This window comes from Girardinichthys multiradiatus, chromosome 13 (assembly GCF_021462225.1).
Source record: "Girardinichthys multiradiatus isolate DD_20200921_A chromosome 13, DD_fGirMul_XY1, whole genome shotgun sequence".
Classification (NCBI taxonomy): domain Eukaryota; kingdom Metazoa; phylum Chordata; class Actinopteri; order Cyprinodontiformes; family Goodeidae; genus Girardinichthys; species Girardinichthys multiradiatus.
In genome coordinates this window covers 5,539,849-5,554,345 of record NC_061806.1, presented here as the reverse complement: position 1 = coordinate 5,554,345, position 14,497 = coordinate 5,539,849, and the positions used below count along the sequence as shown (strand labels likewise).

General features: G+C 41.8%; 1 protein-coding gene across 5 annotated transcripts in view; it reads left to right on the top strand.

Annotated features, from left to right (window-relative positions):
• thsd7aa (thrombospondin, type I, domain containing 7Aa) overlaps positions 1–14,497 on the top strand; it is a 180,326-nt gene that overhangs the window by 140,015 nt on the left and 25,814 nt on the right. For all 5 annotated transcript variants that reach the window (XR_007041014.1, XR_007041012.1, XR_007041013.1 and 2 more), the window contains 6 exons: positions 224–377; positions 1,208–1,349; positions 1,426–1,541; positions 1,631–1,748; positions 6,875–7,020; positions 13,113–13,287. Coding sequence is in view for 2 of the 5 variants with exons in the window: in XM_047383876.1 (XP_047239832.1) it covers positions 224–377; positions 1,208–1,349; positions 1,426–1,541; positions 1,631–1,748; positions 6,875–7,020; positions 13,113–13,287 (851 nt within the window). In the remaining 3 variants the exon portion in view is untranslated. The remainder of the gene's footprint in view (positions 1–223; positions 378–1,207; positions 1,350–1,425; positions 1,542–1,630; positions 1,749–6,874; positions 7,021–13,112; positions 13,288–14,497) is intronic.

Genomic DNA, 14,497 nt, shown 5'->3' with positions numbered 1-14,497 from the left:
ATTAGATTGGTTTGTCACTAAAAACAGACTGTTTCTAAATTAAATATGATATATTTATTATCAATGTTTGCAGAGCTAAGAATGATTACATTCAGGATTAATTCCACTGACTGTTAGCAGGTTATGCAGATTTATGTCTACTGCTCAACACAGTGAGCTAATGAAGAGAGCAGCAAAGACGTTGCTAAGACGTTGCATATTGTTTTAATCTTTCTGTGAGCAGGTGTATGCTCAACACTATAGATGGACCATCTGAGCAGGTGGAGGACTACCTTTGTGATCCAGAAGAGATGCCTTTAGGGGCTCGTAACAGCCATCTGCCCTGTCCTGAGGACTGTGTGCTGTCAGACTGGGGAGCTTGGAGCGCATGTCCACTGGTAAGAATAACATATGATTTACCCTTACAGGACTCTTGTCCTTTACTTTAAACCATTGTTATACAGAGAGCAGAGCCAAAGATCAAACTTGTTCACATTGGTTTAAATTTCAGAGGTATGTTATGTTAGAAGATGAAAAACAGGGGAAGACCTTTTTTTCAAATTTAAATTGAGAACACTATAACATGGAGCATCATTTCAATAACCTTTAACCTACTGTATGTCTATGGCTACGTTCACAATGCAGGCAAATGCGGCCGATCTGATCTTTTCGCTCCACAAACCTGCAGTGTGAAGGTAGCTTATCTTTGTAAGCTACGTCTCTGTAGCTGAAATTGTTAGTTTATTCCTGATATATTTTATTGCCTTGCTGTGTAGCAAAGTTTCATTTAGCCTCATTGTCACACTCTAACTTTATTGCTTATAACGAACATAATGTTAAAGTACTATAAACTTTTCATGACCCTCCATATCCCATCATGTCATGGAATGTTACGAGTTAAGTCAACTAAAGGGGAGGAGGCTAAGTACTATACTTGGCACTATATGTGTCAAGTATAGTACTTATGATCTGTTTTTTTTTTAAATGGACAAAGCAGAGGTCAGAAGGGACTGCTTCAACCCACATCTTTCTGTCACTTTGGACCAAAGATTTGGTTTGATGATTTGGTTGTGTTCTTATTTATTACCAGCTGACCACAATAAATAGAAGTGAAGTGAACGTTTTGTCTGCCACTTATCGTTCTGCTTTTGCTTATGCAAAAGGAGTGAAGTTTTTTGCAGATTTGCATCAAGTATTAAACATCCTGGACTCTTTCCTCTGCCTGCAGCCCTGCACTGAGAACAGTACACGGGTCAGGGCTGCTTTCCCACTCCGGAGGCCAGGAAAGGAGAAGAAATGTCCTCCTACAAAAGAGACAGTATCGTGTAAAATGAACAGCAACTGCTTTCACTACTCGTACAACATCACAGGTGAGAGGGACAAACAGCCTGGTCAGCTCTGATAAGGATTACACAATAATTTTAGTAATCCCGTGTGTCCTTTCAGACTGGAGCACCTGTCAGCTCAGTGACAGAGCAGTTTGTGGATTTGGCATCAAAACCCGCATGCTTGACTGTGTACGTAGTGATGGAAAATCTGTTGACCTCAGCTTTTGTAAAGAGGTGAGATGTGTGATGCCAATCTTTGTTTTCCCACCATTGTCAAAATAATTTTGGATGAGATAACTAAACCCAGTAATGTTTTGTTGCAGCTGGGTCTAGAGAGGAAGTGGCAGATGAATGTCTCCTGTGTAGTGGAATGTCCTGTCAACTGCCAGCTGTCTGAATGGTCAGCATGGTCGGAGTGTACACACACCTGTGGCTTGGCAGGTATGTCTGTTTATATGCAAGTATCTAAGTCTGACTTTGTAACACACATTTTAAAAACAACCACACCTTATGGAAGTGCTACTCTTTCTCTGCAATAATGGCACATCTAAGAAACCAGGATTGTTGTCTGCTAACAGTGACATGGTGGCTGTATTGTTTGAAATGGAGTATATAGTTAGGAAAAGTCAGTCATTTTGTACCGCTTATTCCATAATGGGTCGCGGGGGAGCTGGTGCCTATCTCCAGCAGTCTATGGGCGAAAGGCGGGGTACACCCTGGACAGGTCGCCAGTCCATCACAGGGCAACACACAAACAACCATGCACACACTTATTCATACACCTAAGGGCAATTTAGAGTGACCAATTAACCTAACAGGCATGTTTTTGGACTGTGAGAGGAAACCGGAGTACCCGTTGAGAACCCACGCATGCATGGGGAGAACATGCAAACTCCATGCAGAAAGACCCCCGGCCGGAAATCGAACCAAGGACCTTCTTGCTGCAAAGGCAACAGTGCTGCCAACTGCGCCACCGTAGTTAGGAAAAGTTTTCACATATTAGGACATAATTCAACAATTTTTTAATTATGTCCTAATTAAAAAATTAGGACATAAATTTCTGTATTAATTTTTGAATTATTTTTGAAACAAGTGGCACATGTGTTTCTACGGTCAATATGATCATTGACCTTAGAAACTCACCCTAACCAGTTCATACCTAACCCTAACCCTATGTGTTGGGTGTATGTTTACAGCTAGTTCCTACAGACCTCTGTAGCTGTGGGGAAGGGTAGTTAGGAAACGTTTTTACATATTAGGACATAATTCAACAATTTTTATTAGTTCTCTAAAATACCACAGAAACAAGAATCTAAAAATGTTAAAGCAATAAAACAGTGTTGGTATTATTACACAACCAACAAGTTCATTGGATTTGAAAAACAAGACGTGTGCAGAAGTTTGAATTTATTGTGAATTTTCTCTAATCTAAACAGGTTCACATGTTTACATACATCCATACTAATATTTGCTATCATGTCTTTTAGCAAGTTGCTGCGTAACCACACTTTTTTGTGACTGTTTTTGACATAATTCTGGCTTGACATTTTACCACTTTTCTTATTAGAAATGGTGGAGCTCAGTCAATTTGGTTGGTTCTGTGGCACAGACATAGCTTTTAGGTATAATCTGTATATTTTCAATAGATATACAGATATACAAACTGCATGGAGATTTACCTGATAACTATGGAAATTGTTATGATTTGGGGGCGTTTGGTTTTAGATTTTTTCTTATTTTTATTCTCACAGTTGAGTTTTGGAATCTCTTTCTGTTTATTGTTTTAGAGGCGGTGCTGTAGTTGTTTAGGTTTGTTTTTCTTTTGGATATTTTCAGTTTATAGTGCTTTCAGGTTTATGTTCTGTTACAATTATGATTTTTAGGTTTGATTATGTTTTTGAATTTCTGTTTTTTCCAGTTGTGTTTTGTTTCCACTCCCTACCTCTGTCAGCCAGTAATCAGCTTCATTCAGTCCACCTGCACCATGCAATCAGTCTCCTTGTTTCACCTGCACTATGCTTCTTATATACACTGCTATTCTGTTCATTCCTCGTGGAAACATAACAGTTTCAGTTCCATTGTTCATGTCAAGCTTGTTCTGCCTCTGTTCATGCCAAGCCCATGTTACCTGCAATCATGCCAAGCATGTCCATGCCTGTTTCTACCACCACCTACTGAAAGTGAGTTTTATTTATTAGATCTAGGGCTGCCTCTTTGGTGTTTCGTGACCTTGTGTGTAGTCTGGTAGACATGGAGGCTGGTTGTGTGGGGGTATGGGTGGGGTGAAATTAGATTTGGGGTTGGAAGGGAGTGGGGGATCTTGGTGGTTCTTATAGACAATGTGCTGTCCCGCCTTGGGATAGTCAAGTGGAGCATTAGGAGTCTGCGTGTACCTGCCAGGGCTCCCTTGTTCCTGGTTGAATCCAAGGGTTCCCTGTGTCCTGGGCAGTTGGTGGATTGTTTGGTACTTGCAGCTGAGCAGTTCCTAGTCGTGGTCTCCAATATGGTGGGGAAGCACACCAACACTTTGGGGCCCAGATTTGTGAGACATGTGAGGCAGGTTTCTGGCCATAGAAGCTGGGCTAGGTTCTAGTGGGGATTTCTTCATCTTGGCCTTGCTGGGCCATTCTCACCAAACAGGACTGTACAGTTCCCTCCCTCCCTCAATACTTCTGAGCAGGCCAAGCCCAGGCTAAGGTCTGAGGGACATTGCAAATATGCTGAATTAGATGTTAGGTTCCCTGCATCTATCCCTGCGCCTCTTTGTCCTAGCTGTTGATTCTATGCTTTGCTATGGACTTAGCTCTGGGTTGGGTGTATGGCGGTTTTGTGGGGGTCCTTGGTGTCTATGTGCCTGCTTGCTTGCTACTATGGCCTTCAGGAGCTGAAGCTCCCTGCCCATTTTCTGCTCTTGGAGATTTCTACTCACCTTTCTAAGCCTGTGTGGATTAGAGAAAATCTCTATTCCACATAAAAATTGTTCACTAATGAATTCTAAAATTCATTAAAATTGTTATATCCTCACTCTGTCCTAGAAACAGAACTGATCAAGTAAGTCCTTAAAATATCACAATTATTATGTCATTCATGCTAGTGACTGGATGGAAAGTCCTTACCAACACTGATCTTCATTAAGACACACAGCTAGATGTCTTGTTTAAAAATTTTTATAAAAGTTGTGTGGTTAAGGGTTGCCAGTATCTCATCATTTAGGACAAGATGCTATGTTTCAGAACATGCTTGTTATATCACTTTACACTTTTTTGGTGGTTATAATTCTCCGTACAATATGATCTTCTGGGCACAATAGGTACCTAATAGGCCAGATAATTCTCTGTGGCTAACCCCTCCTAAAATAACTGTGGAAAGCAGAACTGCTTTATTATGTGAGAAATGATACTGTTACAGGGAGAGATGATGTCCTTGAAAGTAATTCCATCAGATCGGATCATTGATTGGCGGTCCATTATGAGAACGTGCATGGGGGCTTAGCACAGCACCAGCAGCCAGAAGCTATACCAGGAAATCATAAACCAATAGAAACCTTAATTGGCAATCCTAATGTATCCCAAGCCAAGAGTTTGTCTCATGGACTGAGAGCCAGAATGGTGGAGAAAGAGAGTACTCCCCCACTTTCCTGGTGATTTTTATCTCTAGGCTGGCTGTGAGGACATTCCTCCCAGGAGGAGGCATGTCTCACACAACCATGGACAGTTATAAGTCTGATTTATTTATAGTTAAAGAACAGACAGCAGCTTTATTCTGTTATGTTGTGTAAAAATACGCAAAAACTATTTTTTCATTTTTTGAATAAAACCACCTTTTCACATAAATAGTATGACCTCATCTGAAACAAAACTGGCACTGGCAACTGGTACACACACACACACACACTCACACACACACACACACACTCACACACACACACACACACTCACGTGTTTTATTATCTTTATGAGGAGTTCCCATTGACCTGTGCTTAATGCTGACCCTAAAATTCACCCTAACCAGTTCATACCTAACCCTAACCATAATTCAATTCATACCCCAACATTTTTGTGTCCAGTTACAGTTTGCTTTCAGATGTCATGGGTCCTAAATTCTATATAAATTATGTAAGTGGCATATTCAAAATATCTGAGGTTATGAAATTTTTGCTCATGACACAAACATTTTCTCTAAGTTAATCTTGGAACTAACTGAGATAATAATTGGTACCTTCAAGTGCAACATCAGACAAAATATTATTTTAAGAAAATAATATTTTAAAGCATCATCTGGATGACTAACTCTCAATGGTGTTTAGTTAGATGGCTTTGTCTAGTACAATATTATTTGAGGAAATATTATTATTGAAATGTTAAAATAATATTTAAGGAAATATTATTTTGAATGAGGACCAACAACCTTTCTGGTTAAATGATCACTAGTAGTGTTGAATTAGTTATCACGTTTATTAAAATAATATTTGGGGAAATATTATTTCCTAGACTGGAAACTAGCAACCTTTCTTGATTTTCAGCTGACTCATAAAGTGAAGAACGTGTTTTTAGCCGTTAGCAGTTGGAGCTAATAAAAGAAACTTATAGCTTGTTACCAGAATCAAACGCATACCTTTAAAATACCACTAATAAAAGGGTTGAATTGCATAAACGTGGACGCCGCATTATGGCCAATCTTCTGTGTTTAAAATCACCCTTTAAATAAAGTTTGTCTTAAGTTTAAAAACACAACACAGAACACATAAACTGAACACATGCGCTGAGCAGCTACTCTGCTAGCACTAAGATAGCTGAGTTTCTCAACACAAACAAAAACCAAACGTCATGAAACAAACATTGTATAGATTATTTCATTCTAAACTAATCTTCTCTGTCCAAACACCACCTTTTAGGTGAACCGTGCTGAGGAGGAGTTGTCCGGGGCGTTGAAGAAAACATACACGTGTGAGCAAACAAAGGGTTAGCTTGCAGCAGACCTCTGTAGCTGTGGGGAAGGGTGGCTCTTGGCTAGGGTTGCGGTTGGTTTAATATTATCGTTGCGACAAGCAGGACTGACCGCAATGGTTTCAAACATAGGCTGCAAATGCATCATGAGAGTAGCATCATGCAAACTTGATGTTGATGTTGGGCTGATGTTTTATCTCATTCCTGCATTGTGATACAATCTAAAAAGGTTTCTCTTGGCCAGGGACATTTACGGTTATAGGCAAATTTGGCCAGATTTTGGTGAAATATTGCTGCCAAAGAATACGGTTGTACAAAGAAAAGAGGAGAGCATCTATGGGTGTGGACAATAACAGAAAACCCTTTTTTACTTATTTAGAGTGGAACAGTGTTATTATTGCCTTCATTATTGCCTTACCTTTTCCAAACTCAGATATCTGTCACACAGATCCATAAATATGGATTCATGTTTATTTACAGTCAAATGCCAACATTGATGAATAATCTGTTGCAGCACCAACAGGAACAAGAATCCTAGTTTGTAACTTCATGGCCTAAACAGACACAGATTCACAATTGCACTCACATATTTGTTTTTCTTTTTTAAATGCTCTTCTTCAGGTAAACTGTGGAGGACACGAACTGTAATTCAAGCCCCTCAAGGTGATGGAAGGCCATGCCCATCCCAGATGAAACAATGGAAACCTTGTCTAGTTAAGCCTTGCTACAGCTGGCAGTACAGTGCCTGGTCTGACTGCAAGTCCGAGGTAAGTCTATCTGTGTCAAGTTGGGTAAAGATTTGGGTTAGAGAATCTGTGTTGCAGATTATTGAATGGCCAGAACACAGCTCAAACACAACAAGGAAGCTAAAAAACCAGGTAATGCAAGGGGACAAAAAAGTCTAACAATAACAATCCTGGCATGAAGTTTATTTATACAACTCAACTTTTTCACAATTTTCGTGTTACAGTCACAATCTCTGATGTATTTAAGTGAGGTTTTTTGTGATAGACCAACACAAAGTAGTGCAGAATTATGAAGTGAAAGAGAAATAATATGTGGTTTTAAAGGTTTTTTATAAATAAAATATTGTCATTGTGGGGATGGTTTGTGGAATTGAATTGGTTTGACAAATATCTAGTTCTCTGCCACCCTCGGTTGAATTGCCACCCTAACATGGTGGAGTGTTTGTGTATGATCCTGAGGGCTATGTTGTTCGGAACTTTACCTCCTAGCAGTGTCTCCATGGTAAACGGGAGGGGTCAGACTAAGAAAGAATAATGGTTTCCTATGATATGGCTGCCCACAAAAAATGGGATGAAATTAGAACAGATTAGGGAGACACTCTTGACACAGTGGTGGAGCTTTGGCTTTTTGGGCTTGGGTTGACTCAGTCTGAAGAATCTACAGGAAGTTGCGTCTATGTGGGCCCACCACCTGCAGAGAGGAAAGTTGAAATCCGGTGCCATTCAAGTTAGGTGGCAGGCGAGGGAGCCGGTTAAGAAGCCGAAGCTGTTGTGTGAGGTTGAGCGATACCAGCTTAAAATAGTGGGACTCACCACTATGCAAGGCTTGGGCTCTGAAACTCTGTTCCCGGAGAGGGGCAGGACTCACTCCTACTCCAGAGTTGCCCAGGTAGAGAGATATCGGGCAGGGGTGGAGATACTCACAAACCCCCTGCTAAGTGCCTCAGTTTTGAAGTTACCTCCGATGAGTTAGAGGGTGACCTCTTTGCAACTTCAGTTTGCAAGAGGGATGGTTCTGATTGTTGTCTGTGCTTATTCACCAAACAGCAGTCCAGACTACCCGACTTTCTTGAAGTCTCTGGATGGTATTCTGGGAGTGGTGCCATCTGGGGATCCAGTGGTGCTCCAAAGACACTTCAATGCCCATGTGAGCATTACCTGGAGGGTGTGATCAAGAAGAATAGCCTTCCTGATCTGAACCCGGGTGGTGTTTTGTTGTTGGACTTCTGTCCATACAACATGTCCATAAAGAACACCATGTTCGAGCACAAGGTGGTTCATTAGTGTACTTGTTACCCGGCCACCTTGGGCCCATTGCTAATCATCAATCTTATCATATCATCTGGTGAACCCACCTGGTAAACCCAAACGGCTGTTGAGAGTGAGCTGTGAAGGTCTGGTGGAGGAACCTGTCCAAATGATCTTCAATACACACACCTAGGAGAATGTCTCTCATTTACAGAGGGCAGTTGGGGACATTGAATTGGAATGGATCATGAAGCTATGGAGAGAGGGGAACTGCGGACCTAGACTGAGGACATTGTCAGGTGGTGAAGGAGCACGTTAAGGATCTCTTCAATCCGGTCACCATGTCCTACGCAGAGGAGGCAAAGCCTGAAGACTGGGGAGAATGTGATTCTATCACTGTGGTACAGGTCTTTGTGGTAAATAAAAAGCTCCCCAATGGCAAAACGCCAGCTGTGGATGAGATTCGCCCTGACTTTCTAAAGGCTGTGGACATCGTGGGGATGTCATAGTTGACATGCCTCCTCAATGTCACTGGTGTGGCAATCTATGGTGATGGTCCCAACTTTTAAGAAAGGGGGCCGGAGAATATAATCCAGTTATCAAGGGATCACACTTCTCAGCCTCCCTAGGGAGTTGGTGACAAGGCTCTGCCTGACAGTTGAATCTTGGATCCAGAAGAAGCAATGTGGCTTTCATCCTGGCCATTGCGGAATAGCTGAGGATGTTCTAAAAGTATGCTTTTCCAGTCTACATATGTTTTGTGAAGATGTAGAAGGCATATCCCCCTGTCCCCCGTGTTTTGTGGGGATTGCTCTGGGAGTATGGGGTATCTGGGTGGCTTTTCATGGTTAGCCAATCCTATGCCCAAAGCAAGAGCTGTGTCTGCATTCTTGGCACAATGTCGAGCCTGTTCCCAGTGACCTTCGGACTCAGCCAGCGTTGCCCCTTGTCATTTAACCTGGTTGTGAAGTTTGCAGAAGTCACCACTGTGGTGGGTCTCATATCTAACAATGATGAAACCCACTACAGAGAAGAGATCCACAATCTGAGTCAGTGGTGCTCCAGGAACAACCACAGACTGAACACTAGCAAGACCAAGGAGGTCATAGTGGACTACAGGAGGTCCAGGAAGACTGAACACGCTCCTCTCTGCATATAGGGGGAGGTGGTGGAGTGTATGAATGGCATATAGTTCCTGGGCATTCACATTTCCTCTGACCTCTCCTGGACAGAGAACACCTCCCACCTGGTGAAGAAAGCCCAGCAACGGCCCTTCTTTCTCAGAAAGCTGAAATGGACTGGACTCTCTACTCAGCTGCTCACAAACATTTACAGGACCACAATTGAAATAGTCCTGTGCCTCAGTATAACAGTGTGGTATGGGAGCTGCACAGCACAGGAGAGAAAAGACCTACAATGGGCAGTCGGGACAGCACAGTGGAATGCGTGGTGTTGTTAACCGGATTTGGACTCGGGTTATGCTGCACGAGTCCAGACAAGCGCCAGACACATTGCTACAGACCCTACCCAACCAGGCAATGCACTGTTTGTCCCACTTCCATCAGGAAAATGCTTCAGGAATGTTACATCAAAAATAAATAGACTCAGAAACAGTTTATTTCCCAAAGCAGTGAAGGCAATTGTTCCCCTGCAGGCAGACACTAAACATCCCTGCTGACAACCAAACAAACCACCAGCCCATCACTGTTTCAGAACAAGCTGCAGTTTATGTAAATACTAAATACTACATGCCACATTCCATGTACATATGTTCTCTTTTTTCTATAAGTGTTTTTAAATTATGTCCAGCTCAAAAAATACACATGTAGCGCACCGTGTCTCAGCAAAATTTCATTATGGTGACATAACATTTTTTTTTTTTCTTTTCCACTGGTTATAATCAATCTGACAGAGAGAGGTATCCCAATCGTTGTGGTTTTTAGTATAACAATGGCCATCAGTGGGCTCTAGATGAACAAACTGTCTACTTTTAAGGCTAGGCTTAAAACTTTCCTTTTTGATAAAGCTTATAGTTAGAGTGGCTTAGGTTATCCTGAGCTATCTCTGTAGTTATGCTGCTTAGGCTGCTGGAGGACATAATGACCACTTTCACCCTCTTCGCTACATTCTCACACTACTCTCCAATTTAGCATTTTTTTTGTTATTTCAGCTTTTAACTTTGTTTTCTCTTTTTCTCATCCTAGAAGCTACACCTGGCCTGACTCTGTGTCTACCTGTGACACCTTTCTGGAGAGGGGCATCGTCCAAGCTTCTGCTGGCAACAGCTTAATGCTCACCCTCTACCGATGATCCACATGGCCTTGTCTTTCACTGTTTAACCCTTTCTCTCTCCTAGACATGGCAATTGACTGAGCTTTTGCTGTGACTAACTCTATGTGCTCTCTTTCAGACTCTAACCTTGAAAACTGGCTCAGAGTTTATCTGTTCTGTCTTTCTAGGTGAAAGGAGCTACATCCATTAACATTTACTTTTCTTTCCCATAGAAAGGACTCCTGGATCAGTGCTTCTTTGTTCTCTTTGTGTCTCTGCTCTGTTTTCTCAAACTAACCGTAACTGCTGGAGGTTTCTTCCTGTTAAAGGGAGTTTTTCCGCTCCACTGTCGCTACATGCATGCTCAGTATGAGGGATTGCTGCAAAGTCAACGCCAGTGACTGTCCACTGTCTCTACATGCTAATCCGGGAGGAGTGAATGCTGCAAGTCACTGACTGGATGCAATCTGCTGGGTTTCCTTAGATAGAAAAACTTTTTATTAAATTTGAAGAAATAACGGAAGCTGACTGCACTGTTCAATGGTTAGGATTAATTGAAATGTATGTACCTGACTTTGGAGAAGTGCCTTGAGACGACGTGTTGTGAATTGGCGCTATGTAAATAAACTGAGTTGAATTTAATTGAATAATGACAATAAAAACTCTTAAATCTTGAATTTTCTCCTGGACGGGATCTCAAGGCATAGTATTGGAGAGGAGAGTGTCAGGAACCTCAGGGTCTCTTTGCATTTTGCCACTGATGTGGTTCTGTTGGCTTCTTGAGGCCATGACCTCCAACGTGTACTGGAGTGGTTTGTTACCGAGTGTGAAGGGGTTAGGATGTGAGTGAGCTCCTATAAGTCTGAGGCCTTTTTTCTCAACCAGAAAAAGGTGGACCGCCCCGTCTGATTTTGGGGTCAGACTTTGCCTCAACTGGAGGAGTTTAAGTATTTTGGTGTCTTGTTCACAAGTGATGGTAGTATGGAATGTGGCATGGACAGATGGCTTGGGGCATCAGCTCCAGTAATGCTGGTGCAGCTCTGGTCTTTTGTGGTGAAGAAAGAGCTGAGCCAAAAAGCAAAGCTCTCGATTTACCGGTCCATCTACATTCTGACCCTCACCTATGGTCATGAGATATGGATCATGATCAAAACAACAAGATCCCGGATACAAGCGGTCGAAATGAGCTTCTTCTGAAGGGTGGCTGGACTCAGCCTTAGAGGGGGTAGCTCAAAGAAGAGCTGCTGCTTCTCCGCATCAAAAGGAGTCCACTGAGGTGGTTTGGGCATCAGATCAGGATTTCCCCCAGGGTGCCTCCCTTCAGAGGTTTTCTGGGAACACCCCACCAGGAGGAGAACCAGGGTAAGACCCAGAACTGGCTGGATGGAATCCTTTCTCGCCTGGCAACAGCTTGGGATTCTCCAGAATGAGCTGAAGGATGTTGTTGGAGAGAGTAATGTCTGGGGTTCCCCCCTGGACCTGTTGGCCCAGCGACCCGATCTCAAGACTTGATAGTTTTCCTTCACATATGATGTTTTGCATTTGTTACAAAACATTAACATTTGTTCTCATCTGACTAGTGACCTTCTTTGTGTTTACTGTGTTCCCTACATAGTCTTTGGCAAACTGCCAAAGTGGAACACGTTATGATTTTCTTTCCCACTCACGCCACTTTTCCAAAACAGCCTGATTTGTCGATTGCATAGCTAATTTACTGCATTCCCTATCAACAGATTCTTGAACCCAAGCTTTGAATCACTAATGTTGTCTCCACAGAACAGCTGCATTTATAGTGTGATTTAATTACATTCAGATCAACTCCGTTTACTGATGAAGTAAAGACAACTAGTTTCACTGAATTTTATTTAGGGATATCAGAGTAAATAGGCATTGAGTACAAACACACATCGCTCTTGCAGAGTGCATCATTTTCTTAACCCTTTGTGTTGGTCTATAACATGGGTGCTTTAGCCCAGTCCTCGAAAGCTGCTATCCTGCAGTCTTTTAATGCATTCCTTCTCCAGCAATCAGGAGTGTTAAAGCAGGTATGCATGTAACTGTTGCAGAATAGTATGTCTCCTAGATTGGACTTGGGCATAACAAGTAACCCAAATAAATACATTGAAGTTTGGGGTTTAATGTGACAAAATGTGAAAAGTTCAAGGGATATAAAAACTTTTCTGAGGCACTGTATAATGTAAGATACAATCTATTTCTGCCTTATTAAGATCATCATCTTTAGCGACTGACAAGGAATGGATGACTCTTGTGTCAATATCCAAGTTGGATCTAGTGACAGGGGCTTGAAAGTAATTTTTCAATTAATAAGACATTAATGGATAATTCACCTTTTAAATTCCTTATCTTCTCATGATGATCAATCATGGACAGGTTCAATTAGTCCTATCTTCCTGACTGCCTTTTCACCTGGTACTCTTTCACTTTCTTAGTTAGAACAAAAGCTTCTTTGCATATTCCCATTTTATATGTTGAAAACTAACAGCTAGTTGTTTATGATTAGCTGTCAAAGTTGTAAAAGATGTAGGTGTGCCTGTAGCTTTTGTAAGCAGTTTCTCTGTTCTGTCTTTCATCAGGGGGCGAGGTGTGGGGAAGGCATGCGTTTCAGGAATGTGTCTTGCTTTGTGTCAGATGGTTCTGGCCAGCAGGACAGCAGTGTGGTTGATGATGATCTATGTGGAGATGTGGAACTTTCAGTAAATGGAGATAGACAAATTATTCTCCAGGAACCTTGTACTGTACCCTGTCCAGGTAACTACACATATAACAAGCTGATTCTAACAACTCTGTATATTGATAATAAAGCATTACTTTTAACTAAATTTGAAAACATGAATTAAAAGTACAATAAAAAGTGTATATTTTAGCTGTGACATGAAAAATACAGATAAATAAATTCACATTTGCCCATATCCAGACTGAAGTATCATTCTTGCTTTTAGATATTTGGGTCCATGACCATATTATTAAAGAAAAGATTTAATAGAAAATAACAACATTTATAATGCTACCAAAAGCCCACACAATCACAACACTGTTCAGAAGTAAACTGAGGACAAAAATGACAAGCGTTCAGTAAGCAATGACATGGATGATAACAATAGGTTGAATGCAATGATAAGGAACTGAAAGTTAACAGGAGCCAAAGAACTAAATCATGGAGGTCAAATTAAATCCAGAGTGAAAATAACATATTCCTGATGAAAAACATGGACAAAGTCAAGGGGACATTTTTAAGTAAGTAAGACATTCAAATGTTTCAGTCATTATCAGAATAAAAATACACCTGTTTTAAATTCAGTCAGTCAGTCATTTTCTACCGCTTATTCCATAGTGGGTCGCAGGGGAGCTGGTGCCTATCTCCAGCAGTCTATGGGCGAGAGGCGGGGTACACCCTGGACAGATCGCCAGTCCATCGCAGGGCAACACACACACACTCATTCATACACCTAAGGTCAATTTAGAGTGACCAATTAACCTAACAGGCATGTCTTTGGACTGTGGGAGGAAGCCAGAGTACCCAGTGAGAACCCACGCATGCACAGGGAGAACATGCAAACTCCATGCAGAAAGACCCCAGGCCGGGAATCGAACCCAGGACCTTCTTGCTGCAAGGCAACAGTGCTACCAACTGCGCCACCGTGCAGCCCTGTTTTAAATTCATGCAGCTTAAAAAACTAAAGTTGGATCCGGCATTATGTAAATATTGTACGACATTTGACAAAGTAGGGTGGCCAGACCTCCCCAATTTTTGGGGACAGTGCCCGTTTTAGACAACTTGTCCCCGGCTTAAGGTGTCCTCGGAAATGTCCCTGATTTTGGTGTTTTGTGAATGAGAATAAAGAAATGCTGTGTGCGGACTGTTAGCCTTAGGTAGAAAGAGTGAGTGAGCATGTTGCACGCAACAACAGCTGTTACAGTATCTGGTTGCGCTGCTATTAACGTGACAAACAGAGTAGAA